This window comes from Chiloscyllium plagiosum, unplaced genomic scaffold (assembly GCF_037043375.1).
Source record: "Chiloscyllium plagiosum isolate Xiang-an unplaced genomic scaffold, Cpla_swu_hap1 HiC_scaffold_36, whole genome shotgun sequence".
Taxonomy (NCBI): Eukaryota; Metazoa; Chordata; class Chondrichthyes; order Orectolobiformes; family Hemiscylliidae; genus Chiloscyllium; species Chiloscyllium plagiosum.
Window position 1 is genome coordinate 11396023 of NW_028270174.1, and position 14103 is coordinate 11410125.

At 40.8% G+C, this 14103-nt stretch overlaps 1 protein-coding gene across 2 annotated transcripts in view; it reads left to right on the forward strand.

The window, feature by feature from the left end:
• Nucleotides 1–14103, forward strand: part of LOC122539488 (alpha-synuclein-like) — a 75438-nt gene that overhangs the window by 5868 nt on the left and 55467 nt on the right. For both annotated transcript variants that reach the window (XM_087979811.1, XM_043674384.2), the window contains exon 4: nucleotides 8783–8928. In XM_087979811.1, the coding sequence (XP_087835937.1) occupies nucleotides 8783–8928 (146 nt within the window). The remainder of the gene's footprint in view (nucleotides 1–8782; nucleotides 8929–14103) is intronic.

A 14103-nucleotide genomic window follows, 5' to 3' on the forward strand; every position in this document is an offset into this window, starting at 1 on the left:
AAATCCAGAACTTTTAAAATGATCAGTTAACATACAGACATATGAAATAGGAGCAGAAATAGACCATTTAACCCCTTGAACCTGCTCTGGCATTCAATAAGATCATGACTAGTCCTGTCTCAAGTCCACAATCCCTCCCAACGCTGATAACTTTTGTGTCTCTTGTCAGTCAAGAATATTGGGAAATAGATGTAATTGTCTTGTTTTTAAACAATGTTGTGTATATTTTGTTTAGAATATTGTTGGTTTATATTTAGGGTGGTGTTTATTTGAATTGCTGTGGATGAATTTGTCACGGTTGTCAAAAGGTGGGCAGAGTATTCAGATCAGGTTGTTGGATTTGATTTGGCTTGAATCCTCTTCAGTCAGATGGAAGGTCTCGATGAAAAGATTTATTTTCAGTTTTATACCTCCAAAGCATCAACCAGCCAGAGAAAAGCACCAAGGAAGAGCTGTACAATTATAATAACATTGTGTTAATACAGTGTGGTAAAGTTATGCACTCTACAAAGTGCCTTTCACCTGGTTTATGATATAATTGCTTGTTTATTGTTAAGTTTGCTTATTACCTTACTATTAGAGTTAGATTGGATTTAATATATTATCACTTGGCCAACAATCATTTCAGTAGCTTGAAAACAACCAAGAGACCAGAGCTTTCTGTTTGCTCCATGCATGTTACTGGGCATTATCCTTTGATAACTCTAAGGAGTTTCTTCATGTAGGCTCGAGGAATTGAGCCTCACTTAGAATGACTTGGATAGAGAGCCAAAATATCTGGACCAAGTAGGACAGAATAGATTGAAAATGTAGTACATGGCATAGCAATAAATGCAAACTACTATAGATGCTGGAAATCTGAAGTAGAGAATGCTGGAGAAATACAGCAGGTCTGTGGACAGACAAACAGTGTTAATATTTCAAGTCCAGTATAACACCTCTTCAGAATGACTCTATCTTCATGGATGTTGCCAGACCTGCTGTGTTTTTCCAGTCTTCTCAGCGTTTGGTTGTCTATTGCCAGAGGCAGTTGCTCATAGAGGACAGTTTTTGCAACTCCTCCAACCACCTCGTATGGAGACTCCAGGTTCCTGTCAGTGCAGTATTCCTTTAATGTCTGCTGACGTACCTCCACTTCGCAGCTAACATGGAGGCCATATTCTTGACCCAACCACTTATTTCTCCAAACAACAAATTCAGAAGTTAGTGATCAAGTGATCACTTGCATGATTTTCTCACAAATGTCATTGGGTGTGATGTACAGATCTAGGGACACAAATATGAGGAAAGTAAGTAGCTGCATTAGAAAGAAGAGGAAATTTATTTCACTCATTGTGATAGGTGCCTCGTTTCTGTGTTCCTTGTTGTGGTTCAGTGAACGAAGTAAATGTCTAATTGCAATCTTTGTGTTGTTACCTACCATTTAGTTTAAAATTTCTCAAGTGTCTTCCAAGCCCAGAAAATTGAAGTGGTAGCCTTTGTCCACCTCAAATTCAGTCATACACAATAAAGTGTTGAAGCTGAATTCAATGACCTTTTTTCTTTATTCATTTGTGGGATGTGGGTGTTGCTGGCTGGCCAGCCTTTATTGCCCTTGAGAAGGTGGTGGTGAGCTGCCACCTTGAAGTGCTGCAAACCACATGCTATGGGTTGACCCACAATGCCATTAGGGAGGGATTTCAAGGACTTTGACTCTGCAACAGTGAAGGAAGGATGTATTTCTAAGTCAGGATGGTGAGTAGTTTGGAGGGCAACGTGAAGGTGGTGGCGCTCCCATATATCTGATGCCTTTGTCCTTCTAAATGGAAGTCGTCATGGGTTTGTACAGGACTATCAGAGGAACTTTGATGAATTTCAGTGAAAGACTGCTTATGGAGGAATAATGAACTGTGATCAGGAGCATTACGTTTAATGAAACATCAGTCATATACTTCTAGAACAGTAGGAAATCCCACGGAAGAAAGACAAGTAATTCTTTCACAAAATTGAGGGAGAAAGTTAGTGTTACACTCCTAATGAATTGACCAGATTGAGGGGGGAATCTAATTTGTACCAGCATGCTATATTTATCAGTTGTATTAGTGAATAGGTTAAGAACAGAAAATGACTTCAGCTCCCCCACCAACACCCCTATGTGCTGCTTGAGATGTCACAGAAGGCTTGCCAGTGTCTGTCAAATTCTGACAATATTACTACGTACAAGAGTGTGTGCTGGAGCATAAAAGGCACAGAACGTGGCATGTTCAATGCTTCCTACAGAAGTGTTGCAAATTAATTGCATTCTGCTTCTGAGAGAGATCAGGAGGAGTGTTGTCAAGGAGATGCTGAGTGAATATGACCACAACTTGCAGTGAACCGCTTTATCCCCCTCTCTTCCAGATAATGAGACTGGAGTTCAAAATCCAAAGTTGAACCTCTGATGAGAATTCCATTATTTGTCATGTGGCATTGTTGCTTCAAACTTAACATTGCTATTTCAGCTTCTGGCTTGGTTTGTTAAATATATACACAAGCAGTAAGGTCAGGAGTGAGAATTCTTTTCAAAAGGAGAGAAAGGGAAAGAGGTGATGATATGAGCCTACTGCTTTCCCTGATAAATGCACATTCTAATCACCTGTCAAAATGTACATGGAGAAAGCTCTGTGTGAGTTATCATCTCATTGTAGATTATTCTCACAGCAGTCTCATGTCTGATGTAAATTAACTGCCTGCTGCAAAAAGGATTGAGATAATTATACGTTTGTATTGTACTTTCCTTTATTTCAGTGTCTAGGTTGTGGGTTGGAACCAAAATTTAGGACTGTTGATTAACTGTCAATTTCCAGAATACTTTGGAAGATATTATCATTAGGATAAATACTGTCTGTATATAGATGTAAGCATTTCAGATAATGATAATGAATTATCGCAATTTCTGTTTGAAATGGTGATGTTTTTAGCTTGAGGTCAGGCTGAAAGTGCTTTCTGTGAAAGATCTCCTGAGATTGTTCAATCAATTATGGCATTTTGTACAAAGATTATTAAGAAAGTGGATTTCTATTTGATGTGAGTATCACTCACCATCATTGAGTTTGACCAAGCTTAGGGTACAACCTAACCAAGTACTTCACTATTCTCGATACAGGCTCAGGTCCCTCCTTCAATGTCATTGGTCACAGTTTCCAGTTACAAGCTAAACCAATGGGTGGGCCAGTGTTATGACAGCTAATGCATTAACAGTATCTGAAATTTCGGCCATCCAATTTTGGTGAAAAAAGTCCATTTGGATTAAAGGTTTCTTTTCAAATCACATTTAATTATTCACTGAAATTTGCATGGACATGGACTTGGCCCCATGATTTGGCTATTCTGTCTGCATAACAGAAGGTAGGTTTTCAAATCATAGTTGTAAAGGGCAATCCATTGGGTGGCACGGTGGCTCAGTGGTTATCACTGCTACCTCACAGCACCAGGGACCCAGGTTCGATTCCTACCTCGGGTGATTGTCTGTGTGGAGTTTGCACATTCTCCCCGGGTCTGCGTGCATTTCCTCCGGGTGCTCCGGTTTCCTTCCACAATCCAAAGATGTGCAGTCCAAAGGTGAATTGGCCATGCTAAATTGCCCATAGTGTTAGGTACATTGGTCAAGGGTAAATGTAGGGGAATGGGTCTGGGTGGGTTACTCTTCGGAGGGTCGGTGTAGACTTGTTGGGCTGAAGGGCCTGTTTCCATACTGTAGGGAATCTAATCATATGTTTAGCTGAATAGAATTCTCAGTTCTGTTGCTTGCTTAGTACAAGTTGAAGATGTTCAGTTTCAAACTGCACAGTTCCATGTTAGGAATTCACCTTGGTTTATGGTCACCAAGAGATGAGACAAGCTTTCTGTCCAACTCAGTATTGCAGAGAAGAGCAGGGGCTGATTCTTGGGGCCAAAATGATGAGCTATGAGGATAGGCTGGAGTAATCAACCAGAAGGTATTAAAAAGGCACCTTGCGTGAGTACCTCTATGATTTAGGCATGTTTCATATGGATGGCAGGAAATAGTTAAAACTAGTGAAGGAGAAATGTTTGAGATGGCTATCCAAAAGTTTCGTATGCCAAGTAGACAACATTTGGAATTTTCTTTGTGTAAAGGTAAAAATTTAGGCTTCTTTGAGAAACTGAGATAACCACATTGTCAGTGTTTTATTCTAGACGGATGAATGAGCCAATTGCAGAGACAGTATCTTGCAACAATACTTATTGGGATCTAATGCAGTGTCCTAGCACATTTCCCTTATCCTCTCGCCTTCAATGATCACATCAACATTGGGTAAATTTCTCACTCAATGATAAAGTGATGCAATACAGGAGGAAATACTTCCAAGAGCCCAAACAGCAAAGATGAACTGAAAAAGCGGTCCAATTAATATCTCTCTTCTGATTTTTCCTCAGAATCCCGTAGTTCATTCTCTTCAAATATTTATGCAATTTCCTTTTACATCTTCTTATGAAAAATTGTTTCTGTCACCATCTCAAGCAGTGGATTTTACAGCATTATAACTCGTTCAGACTTTTTTATTTCTCCTTTGTTCTTTTGCTAATCACCTTAAATTTATATTTTCTGATTAGTGATCCTTCTGCCACCGGAACCTTTTTTTTTCCTTTTTTATTCTATTAAAGCCATCAGAATTATCATGGTTTAAAGACCTCAATAAACCCTCTTTATTTTTTCTATTTAACAAGAATAACCATAGTTTCTTTCATGTCTCTATTTCATGGAAGTCTTCCTTCTATAAAATTTCCTCAGGCCTCACTATCCTTCTATTAGTAAGGTACTCAGAACTGCACATGATACTCCAGCTGAGACTTAACTAGTGTTTTATAAAGGCTTAGCTTAATTCCCTTGCTCTAGTCCTCTTATACTATATTTGCAATGCCACGATCCTATTTAATTTTTTTTATTAATTCACAGAATATGGGCATCATTGCCTAGAGCAGCATTTATCAAGTTGCCCTCGAGAGGGTGGTGGTGAGCTGCCACCTTGAACTACTTTAGTCTGTTTTGTGTATGTAGTCCCACAATGTCATTAGGGAGGGAGTTCCAGGATTTGGACCCAGCAACACTGAACAAACTGTAACCCTCATGATGTTGTCAATGGAGTGATGGTAGTGCCATTGAATGTTAGATTCTCTCATTGGAGATGATCATTGCTGGCATTTTTGTATTGTAAATTTTACAACTTTTTTCCGTCTTTTTAAATTACCTTTACACAGAGTATCTCAAAGTTGTCTTCCTTCTCTCTCCAATTACATGTAATATGAGACACAAGCATGAAGTATTCCACTTAACAAAAACTGGAGTACATTTAAGAATCTTTGAACACCCCCAAAGTAACATTGAATTAGTTTTGGGTGCAGACCTGCTGTTACATTGGAAAATAAACAATTTTCTTGTGGAGATGAAATGTTAAACATTTGCTATTTGTGTTTTGCTCTGGATTCATTGGACTTTAATGACTGTGTGGCACAGAGATTTAGAATCTGGTTATTTTTAACTTCAGTTCATCAAAATTGCTCATGTAAGTGATTTATTACTTATTAGGTGCATATCTAAAATTATAATTTCCAGACAAATCAAATAAACTGGCAGTATGTTCATTTCAATACATGTGGGTGTATATTTCAAAAACAAAATCAAATTGTAGAATGATGAGTTTACATATCTGCATTGCAAATAGAGAAGAAACTCCTTCAGCAATTAATAATTAAAAAGCCTGATGATGGTGAACCAGTGGCTAACATAACATGTGGTTTAATTCTTCTACATACTTAGTGTGGGTGAGTAACGTAAGTCACCGTCGTCCTACTGGACTATAAGTCCTGTCTCTTATTAGAGAGATACAACTGTTGGTAGTTTAATCTGACAGTCATCACACCTCAGGTGAGGGTCGAAGTTGGGAATGAGGGACCATCATGATAACCTCAGCCACTACAGGAATTGATCTGTTGGTGTTGGTATTACTGTTGGTGTTGGTGTTACTCAGCATTTCAAACCAGGTGTCCAGCCAACAGAGCTAATTCAGCCACTAGCATGGGGGAAGAGAGGTAAAGAAACACAGAACTGCTATTGTATGTTGATGATGAGAAACATGTTGGCAGGAGGTAGGGAGCAGATGCCCTTTTTGTTTGGGAAGGAGACATGTTGCAGTTGAACAAATCATTGAAGTTCAAATTCCTTTATACACCTTGCTGACATTTAATAAAGTCTGTAAACTTTATTCAATGCTACTATTTACTCTAGGGCAAAGGTTTCATTCAATGAATCTTAATTAGTTTTACATTTGCTGCATTATTGCAAAGACCGCTTCATTCATTAGCAAGCCCACTATGGTTCCACAGATCAAAGCAAGTGAGAGGTTTGGTCTCTACACAAGGCAATGGGGAAAGGAAACACTCTGTGAGGTGGTCAAAGAAAAGGTTGCAGACCATCCAATTGATCTGTGACAATGTTGGTCTACTCACCATGAGACTTGATGGAATAATTAGGAAAGAACTAACAGTTATTTGGTAGCACAGAACATTGCTAGAGAAAAATATATGTTTAGTCGAATCTTTTTGTCTTGCACTCAGCAGGCCAGTTCACAAGAAATACCAATGTAAAGAGAAAATTCATACTGTATGTGAGGAGCGTGCTGAGTGTTTGGCAAGTGGACTCCATCAGTTTTCTCCTCTGAGTGTATTATATATTCATTTTCAATTGTCCTGGTGAGTGCGAAATGAAAAGCTTTTGACAAAATGCTTTTTCATCCAGCAATACTTAAGAAAGAAGTGTTTCCTGTGGCATTTGAGTTGGTAGTCTGCTCTAGATTTTAAAATATTATTTGCTCATGGGATCTGGGCATTGTTGGATACATCAACACCTGCTGATCCCTGATTGCTGTTTGAGAAGGAGGTGGTGAGCTGCCTTCTTGAACCACTGCAGACCTCTGAGTAGGGATGTTCAGAGTTGTTAGGCAGGGTGTCCCAGGATTTTGATCCAGTAATAGAATGGGAATGGTAATGTAGCTACACATCAGGATGGTGTGTGACTCCAGAAGGGAGTTTTCAGATGGCTGTGGTTCTCATGTCTGCTGCCCTGTTCCTTCTAGGTAGCAGAGGTCACTGGTTTAGAAGAGTTATGAAGGAAGTTGGGTGTGTTGGCTTTTGTAGGTGGATCATACACAATATTGCTCATGAGTGGAGTGAATTTTGAATCTGTTGGTTGGGAAACCAATCAAGTGGGTATGCCTTGTCCTGGGTGATGGACAAGCTCTGGGGAGTCAGCAAGTGAGTTACCTGCTGCAGAGTTCCTAATCCCTGGCCTGCTTTTGTATTTATGTAGGTGGTCCTGGTCAGTGGTAACCCAAGAATGTTGATAGTGGGAGAATGCCATTGAATGTCAAGTAGCAATGGTCAGATTCTCTCTTGCTGGAGGTGGTCATTACATGGCACTTGTGTGGCACAATATTATTTGCCACTTGCCAACCTAAACCTGGATATTGTCCAGATCTTGCTCTATTTGGCTATGGACTACATAAATATCTGAGGAGTTGTAACTTGTGCCATCATCAATGAACATACCCACTTTTTTCCCCTAATTCCCATTTATCCCAGTTTTGCCAGGGCTTCTTGATGTCACAGTCTGTCAAATGCTTCCTTAATGTGATGGAGAGTCACACTTCCCTCCTCTGTGGACTGTTATAGTGAAACAAAGAAGTCAGTCTACACATTGCATCTTTTTTAACATTCCTATAAAGCAAATATTCCTTTCTCGATTAGTTACTACTAAAGCACAAGAAGCTATTGATCAAAGATAAATAGTTCTATCACTGGTATTCAATATGTTTTTCAACCAAAGTGTAGTAATTGCTGACAATTGTGCCAGTCACACTTGTGTGAGCAATCTGTAAACCAAGGTTGGTAGAGATCAATAAAGCTCTCTGTTCTAAGAAACTGAATTGTCAGCCCCAGAAAACTGGCAGCCATTATGTCCGCTTGCCTATTCTTTTTAGAAATAAATCTGGCCGTTGCCTTGGTGACATGCTGTACAATCCTGCACTAAAATGTTGAGACTCCTGCCCATCTGTTCAGATTGCTACAAGTGGCAGCAAAGGAATGTGTTTCAGACTCGTGTTGCCTTAGCCTGAATTCCTGCCCCTATTTTGGTGTTACAGAGCAAAGCTGCATGTGTTTGTGTAAGTTTCATTGGCAGCTTACTGCATCCTCCAAGCACTTCACGGCCAATGAAGTACTCTCAAGGCAGCAGCTTACATACACACAGTCTGGTCTTAAATTAAATAACTAAAATATCTTGCCATTGGTTAAGATACAAATGTTGACCAGGATGACTGAATGCCCTTAGTGGGCAGAGATACTATGAAAACCCACAGTTAAATGGGATGGAGTGGGTGGTTGTGCCTTCAACTGCTCTGTGCACTAAGTCCTTAAAATCTTCATCCTTCTCTCTCACATTCTACTTAACACAGTCTGATCAAGCTTCTAGTCACCTGGCCTAATGTCACATTGTCACATTTTGTGAAGCACCTTGGGGCATGACTATGTTGAAGGCATTATATAAGTCTAAGCTTTCGTTGGTTAGAGTATTATTTAAAATATTCTAATCTGGAAATTGCAACTCCATCTTAAGAAAATGGACCAAGTCACTCTCCAGCCCAGGGCTAGTACTGTTTTGCCATTCATGTACAGATTGGAAAGGATCACTTGTCTTCTGTTGTGATTTTGCAATGAGTCTGAATGTTCCCATTGCTTCTCTTGTTAGTGGCTGAGAAGACCAAAGAGCAGGCGTCTCTGGTTGGTGGTGCCATGGTGACTGGAATGTCTACAGTTGCTCAGAAGACCGTGGAAGGAGCTGGAAACATTGCAGCTGCTACAGGTCTGGTGAAAAAGGATCAATTGGTGAAACAGGTTAGCTTTTTAAAACTAATCCCCTCTCTTCTAGACCCATCTCTACCTGGGTTTGTCTGCAAAATCAATGACTTACCCAGCTCCCTCCTATCTGTTTTATTGCCGTCTGATACAGTTTCATAATAACATTTTTATTTGCATTGTAATGACAGTGAGTGACGTCAATACTATCTGAATGTAATCTTCTGTCTCCGAAGAGACCCAAATGGCTGAAGGCTTTGGAGGAATAATATAAGCGTGGAATGATTATATTAAAATCTATTTTGTCAGCATGTTAGCGAGAGGATGCTGAGAATCACTGAGAGTATTAAGCTGAACATGCAGGAATAGACTGGGTATGTGAAACTTGTGAAATGCAGTGAACCACATAACTGTTCTATTAGCCAGCAAGCAGTATTGGAAGAGCAGTTGCATTTTAGTTGTGTCTTCAGGTCAATTTACTTTGAGAAAATGTGAAAACAAATTCTCTGAGAGAAAAGCTCCCTTGATTAGGAGTTTGTAGTGAATATGTCATATGAAGCTATGAAAATAGAATCATTTTAGAACTAGTGAAAGCTTTTCATGGTGAGACCATGGAGATAAGCAAGAGAATAGAATTCAGAGCTTGAAGTGATGAGATTCCTTCAGTTGCTATCTGCACATCTGGATGCTAACCGTCTTGGGTGCAGGTTGGAGCAAGTCTGGTGAAAGGTATCTTTAAGAAATGCATTCAAACTCTTTGGTTTTTTTACTAGAGGGATAGAATCCAACAACAAGTAAGGTATGCTAAATGGATTACTGATTACACTCCAGTATTGTGTTCAGTTCTGGATGTCTTACTTTAAGAAGGGTATTGAAGTTTTAAACAGCGTGCAGAAGTGGTCCAATAAAGCAGTTTGTTTTTATTGATTCATGGGATATAGGCTTCACTGGTTGGATCAACATTCATTACCTGTCTCTATTTGCTTTGGGATGATAGTGGTAAATGGCTTCTTGAACCATTGAATTCCATGCAGTGTGGCTATACACCCACAGTGCTGTTAGGGAGTGAATTCCAGACATTTTACCCAGTGCCAGTGAAGGAACAGTAATGTAGTTTTCAAGTCATTATAGTGAGTGGCTTGGAGGTCAACCTGCAGGAGGTGGTGTTCCCATATCTCTGGTGCTGTTGTCCTTCTGAATGGAAGTCAAGGATTTGGAAGGTGCTGTCTCAGAAACTTTGAATTTCTGCAGTGCATCTTGTAGATTGCACATACTGCTGCTACTGAGCTTTGTTGGTAAAGGGAGTGAATGCTTGTGGATGTGATGCCAGTCAAGTGGATTGTTTTGTGCTTTGTCAAGATTTTTGATTGCTATTAGAGCTGCACTTACCTGGGCAAATGGTAAGTATTCCGTCACACTCCTGATTTGTGTCGTGTCGATGGTAGACAAGCTTTAGGGAGTCAGGAGGTGATTTACGTGCCATAAAATTCCCAATCTCTGACCTGCTGTTGTAACCACAGTATTTATACTTGTACAAAGCTTCTCCATGATCACGTTAGAACCAACCAAGTGCTTTTGAAATGTAGTTGAAAAGTGTGGTGCTGGAAAAGCTTAGCAGGCCAGGCAGCATCCGAGGAGCTGGAGAATCAACGTTTCGGGCATAAGCCCTTCTTCAGGATTCCTGAAGAAGGGCTTATGCCCGAAATGTCGATTCTCCTGCTCCTCGGATACTACCTGGCCTGCTGAGCTTTTCCAGCACCATGCTTTTCAACTCTGGTCTCCAGCATCTGCAGTCCTCACTTTCCCTTTTGAAATGTAGCCACTGTTTCAGGAAATATGACATCTAATTGACACATAGCAAACTCCTTCAAACAAGAATGTGTTAATGGCCAATAATGTGCTTTTGTGATGTTTAACAAGGATAAACATTCACCAGGATACTGGGCTTAATTGTATGGTGCCAGGAGTGAGGAGGGGTGTGTGGAAATGCTGGAAAAGTTGTGAAGAGATTTGATGGAAATAAGTAATTTGGATATTGTAACTAAGGAAAAACTGTTGGCAGCAGGATAATTGACAAAACCAGAAACAACATGAGAGAAAGTTGTCATGATCCGGAAAGATTTCTCTGAAAGGCTTTTGGAGCACAACATTCAGTTCTGGTCTCCCTGCTACTGGATGTTATGAAACTTGAGAGGATGCAGAAAAGATTTGCAAGGATGTTGTCAGGGTTGGAAGGTATGAACTATAGAAGGTGGCAGAATAGGGGCTATTTACCTTGGACCATCCAAGACTGCGGGGTGACCTTAAGGAGGTTTATAAAATCATGAGAGACATGGATAGGGTGAATAGTCAGATCTTTTTCCCAAGGAAGGGAGTCCAGAACTGGAGGGCATAGGCTTAGGGTGAGAGGAGAAAGATCTAAAAGGGACCTAAGGGACAACCTTTTCACACAAAGGGTGGTGCGTGTATGTAATGAGCTGCCTGAGGAAGTGATGGAGGCTGGTACAATTCCAACGTTTAAAAGACAGCTGAATGGGTACATGAATAGGAAGGGTTCAGAGAGATTTGAGCCAAATAATGGCAAATGGGACTGGATTAATTTTGAATATCTGGCTGGCATGGACAAGTTGGACTGAAGGGTCTGTTACTGTGCTGTAGGTCTCCATGACACTCTGGAAACAAACTCAATAGTAACTTTCATGAGTAACTTGAATAAGTTTCTTTGAGAGAGGATGTTTACAGGCCTCCATGGGTAAAAAACAGGAAGATTGGATTCACTGGGTAGTTCTATCAAAGAGTGAGCACAAACACAGTGGACCAAATGGCTGCCTCCTATGGTGCTTCACCAAATGATTCATATTTGATGATGTGTCCTGTTCCTTCTCAGAGGAGAGTTTTTTTCTCAGGTGTACAGAAATGTCTTCCTATCCATCACTTTGTAAAATGCATATTTCCATTAGCTTATCACTGATGGTTTACAAAAAGTGAAAATATAATCTCTCCAACTGACTCAATTCTGATGATTTGTGGCAGAGCAGCACTTTGTACTTGCTGTGTTTGGGGGTAAACAAACAGGCATTCAAACTCCATAAACTACCCTTTGTAAAACCATAGCTGAATCCTGAAAGAATGCACATTCATCAAGCCCAGGTTTACTATTAGAGTTAGCACACATAACAAATTGGAAATAAGACAAGCAGTCAAATGATAAATCTGTCACATTTCTGTAATTGATGGGTGGATGAATCAGAGCACAGCAACTATTCACCACTGATCAAACTGTAATTTTAGGTTCATACTGAGATGTGTTTAAAAACATCTCTTTTCATCTCGGTAAAAGTAAAGTTACCATAGTACTGCTATCTCCTTAGAGAGGGAGAGAGACAACTGGTGGTGACTTTAACCCAAGGGTCACCCTGCCTTAGGTGATAGGGGGAGGTTGAAAAGTTATGATTTTCCTGGTGAACTGCAGCAATTGAATCCATGCTGTTAGCTGGTTTGCGATGCAGAGTGATGCTGTCCAATCAACTGAGCGAACCAAACCCCATTTCACCATGATAATGTTATTGTAGAAAAATGGTGTACAGAAGGGAGGCCATTCAACACTGTGCGGCTAGGTGTCCAATTGTATAAAGTTTTGTGATCCCATTTTCCTGCTGTTGCCCTGCTTCGCATCACATTTTATTCAAATCTCCCTTTGCTTTAGAAAGGAAGAAGTGTTTTCAAATCCTCCTCAGCTTCTCAGCACTTTTCAGTGTCATCGATGTTGGAACATGGGCAAATGCAACAGTCTGTTCACTTAGAGCAAAGTCTCAGAGATAGCAGTGTCATAAATGAGCCAATAATCTGTTTCAGTGATAGCTCATTGAGGGGTAATTGTTGGTCACACCACTAGGAGAACTGCCATCCTATAAAGTGTTTGATAAATTCAACAGGTCTGGCAGCATCTGTGGAGAGAGAAACAGAATTAACTTTGAGTCCAATTTCTGTACAAATCCTGTCAGACCTGCAATGATTCTGCAGCATTTTCTGTTCTTACGTCAATCTCCAGCATCCTCAGCATTTTACATGTTGTAGAATCTTTTACACCCACCTGTAAGAGGAGACAGGCCTCCATTTAATGTCTCATTGGAAAGGCAGTACAGCTAACAGTCCTGAGCTGATGTGCTACTCAGTGTTTTGAGTCTCTAGAGTGGGGACTCCGCCTTCTGACTCTGAGGCAGAAGTGCTACCACTGAGTGAAGGCTGATGTTATAAGAGATCATTTACAATTTGGTGCTTGAACGAACACCACAGAGGCCGGTATCCTGTTATCAAGTCACCTTTTATTTACACATGGAGTGTCCTTGACACAATCCAGTTTCCTCAGAGCCAGCTCTGAGTGAACAGGATCTCTGACACTCCTGTTCTTTTTTTTTAAACAAAGGAGACAACAATGAGATAAGGGAGGAGTTGACTAAAGTAGACTGGGAAAAAAGATTATATGGTGTAGGACTAGATTAGATTATCTACAGTGTGGAAACAGGCCCCCCGGCCCAACAAGTCCACACCGACCCCCCCCCCCGAAGAGCAACCCACCCAGACCCACTCCTCTCCGACCAATGCACCCAATCCAACGGGCAACCCAGCATGGCCAATCCACCCGGCCTGCACATCCCTGGACCGCGGGAGGAAACCGGACAACCCGGAGGAAACCCACGCATGCACGGGGAGAATGCGCAAACTCCATACAAACAGCTGCCCACAGCCGGAACCGAACCCAGAACCCCGGTGCTGCGAGGCAGCAGCACCAACCACTGAGCCACCGTGCCGCCCACATTCCTGTTCTTACCTGTCACCCAGGGCTCCCTGATTTGGGGCTGTTAATCTGGTTCAATCAGGGAACTTGCATTCTGACTTTGTTACAATCACTGCAGTGCTAATATTGAAACCTGATGTTGATTGGAAACAGGCCCCGGGCAAGTGGTGTTCACAACATTCAGTATTTTAACCTAATGTTTACAAACATTGCTTGAAAGAGAAACTGAGACCTGGGGGCCTGTGATGGAACAGGTGAATGCTCAGCCCCCTTAATTATTTGATGGACTAAGAATTAAGGCAATGTATTGAGGGTCAGCTATTGTGTTTCCTACAAGATGGCAAATTACTGAGACTCTGTCATTGGAGTTTAGAAGAAAGAGAGGTGATCTCATTGAAACACGCAGGATTCTTAAG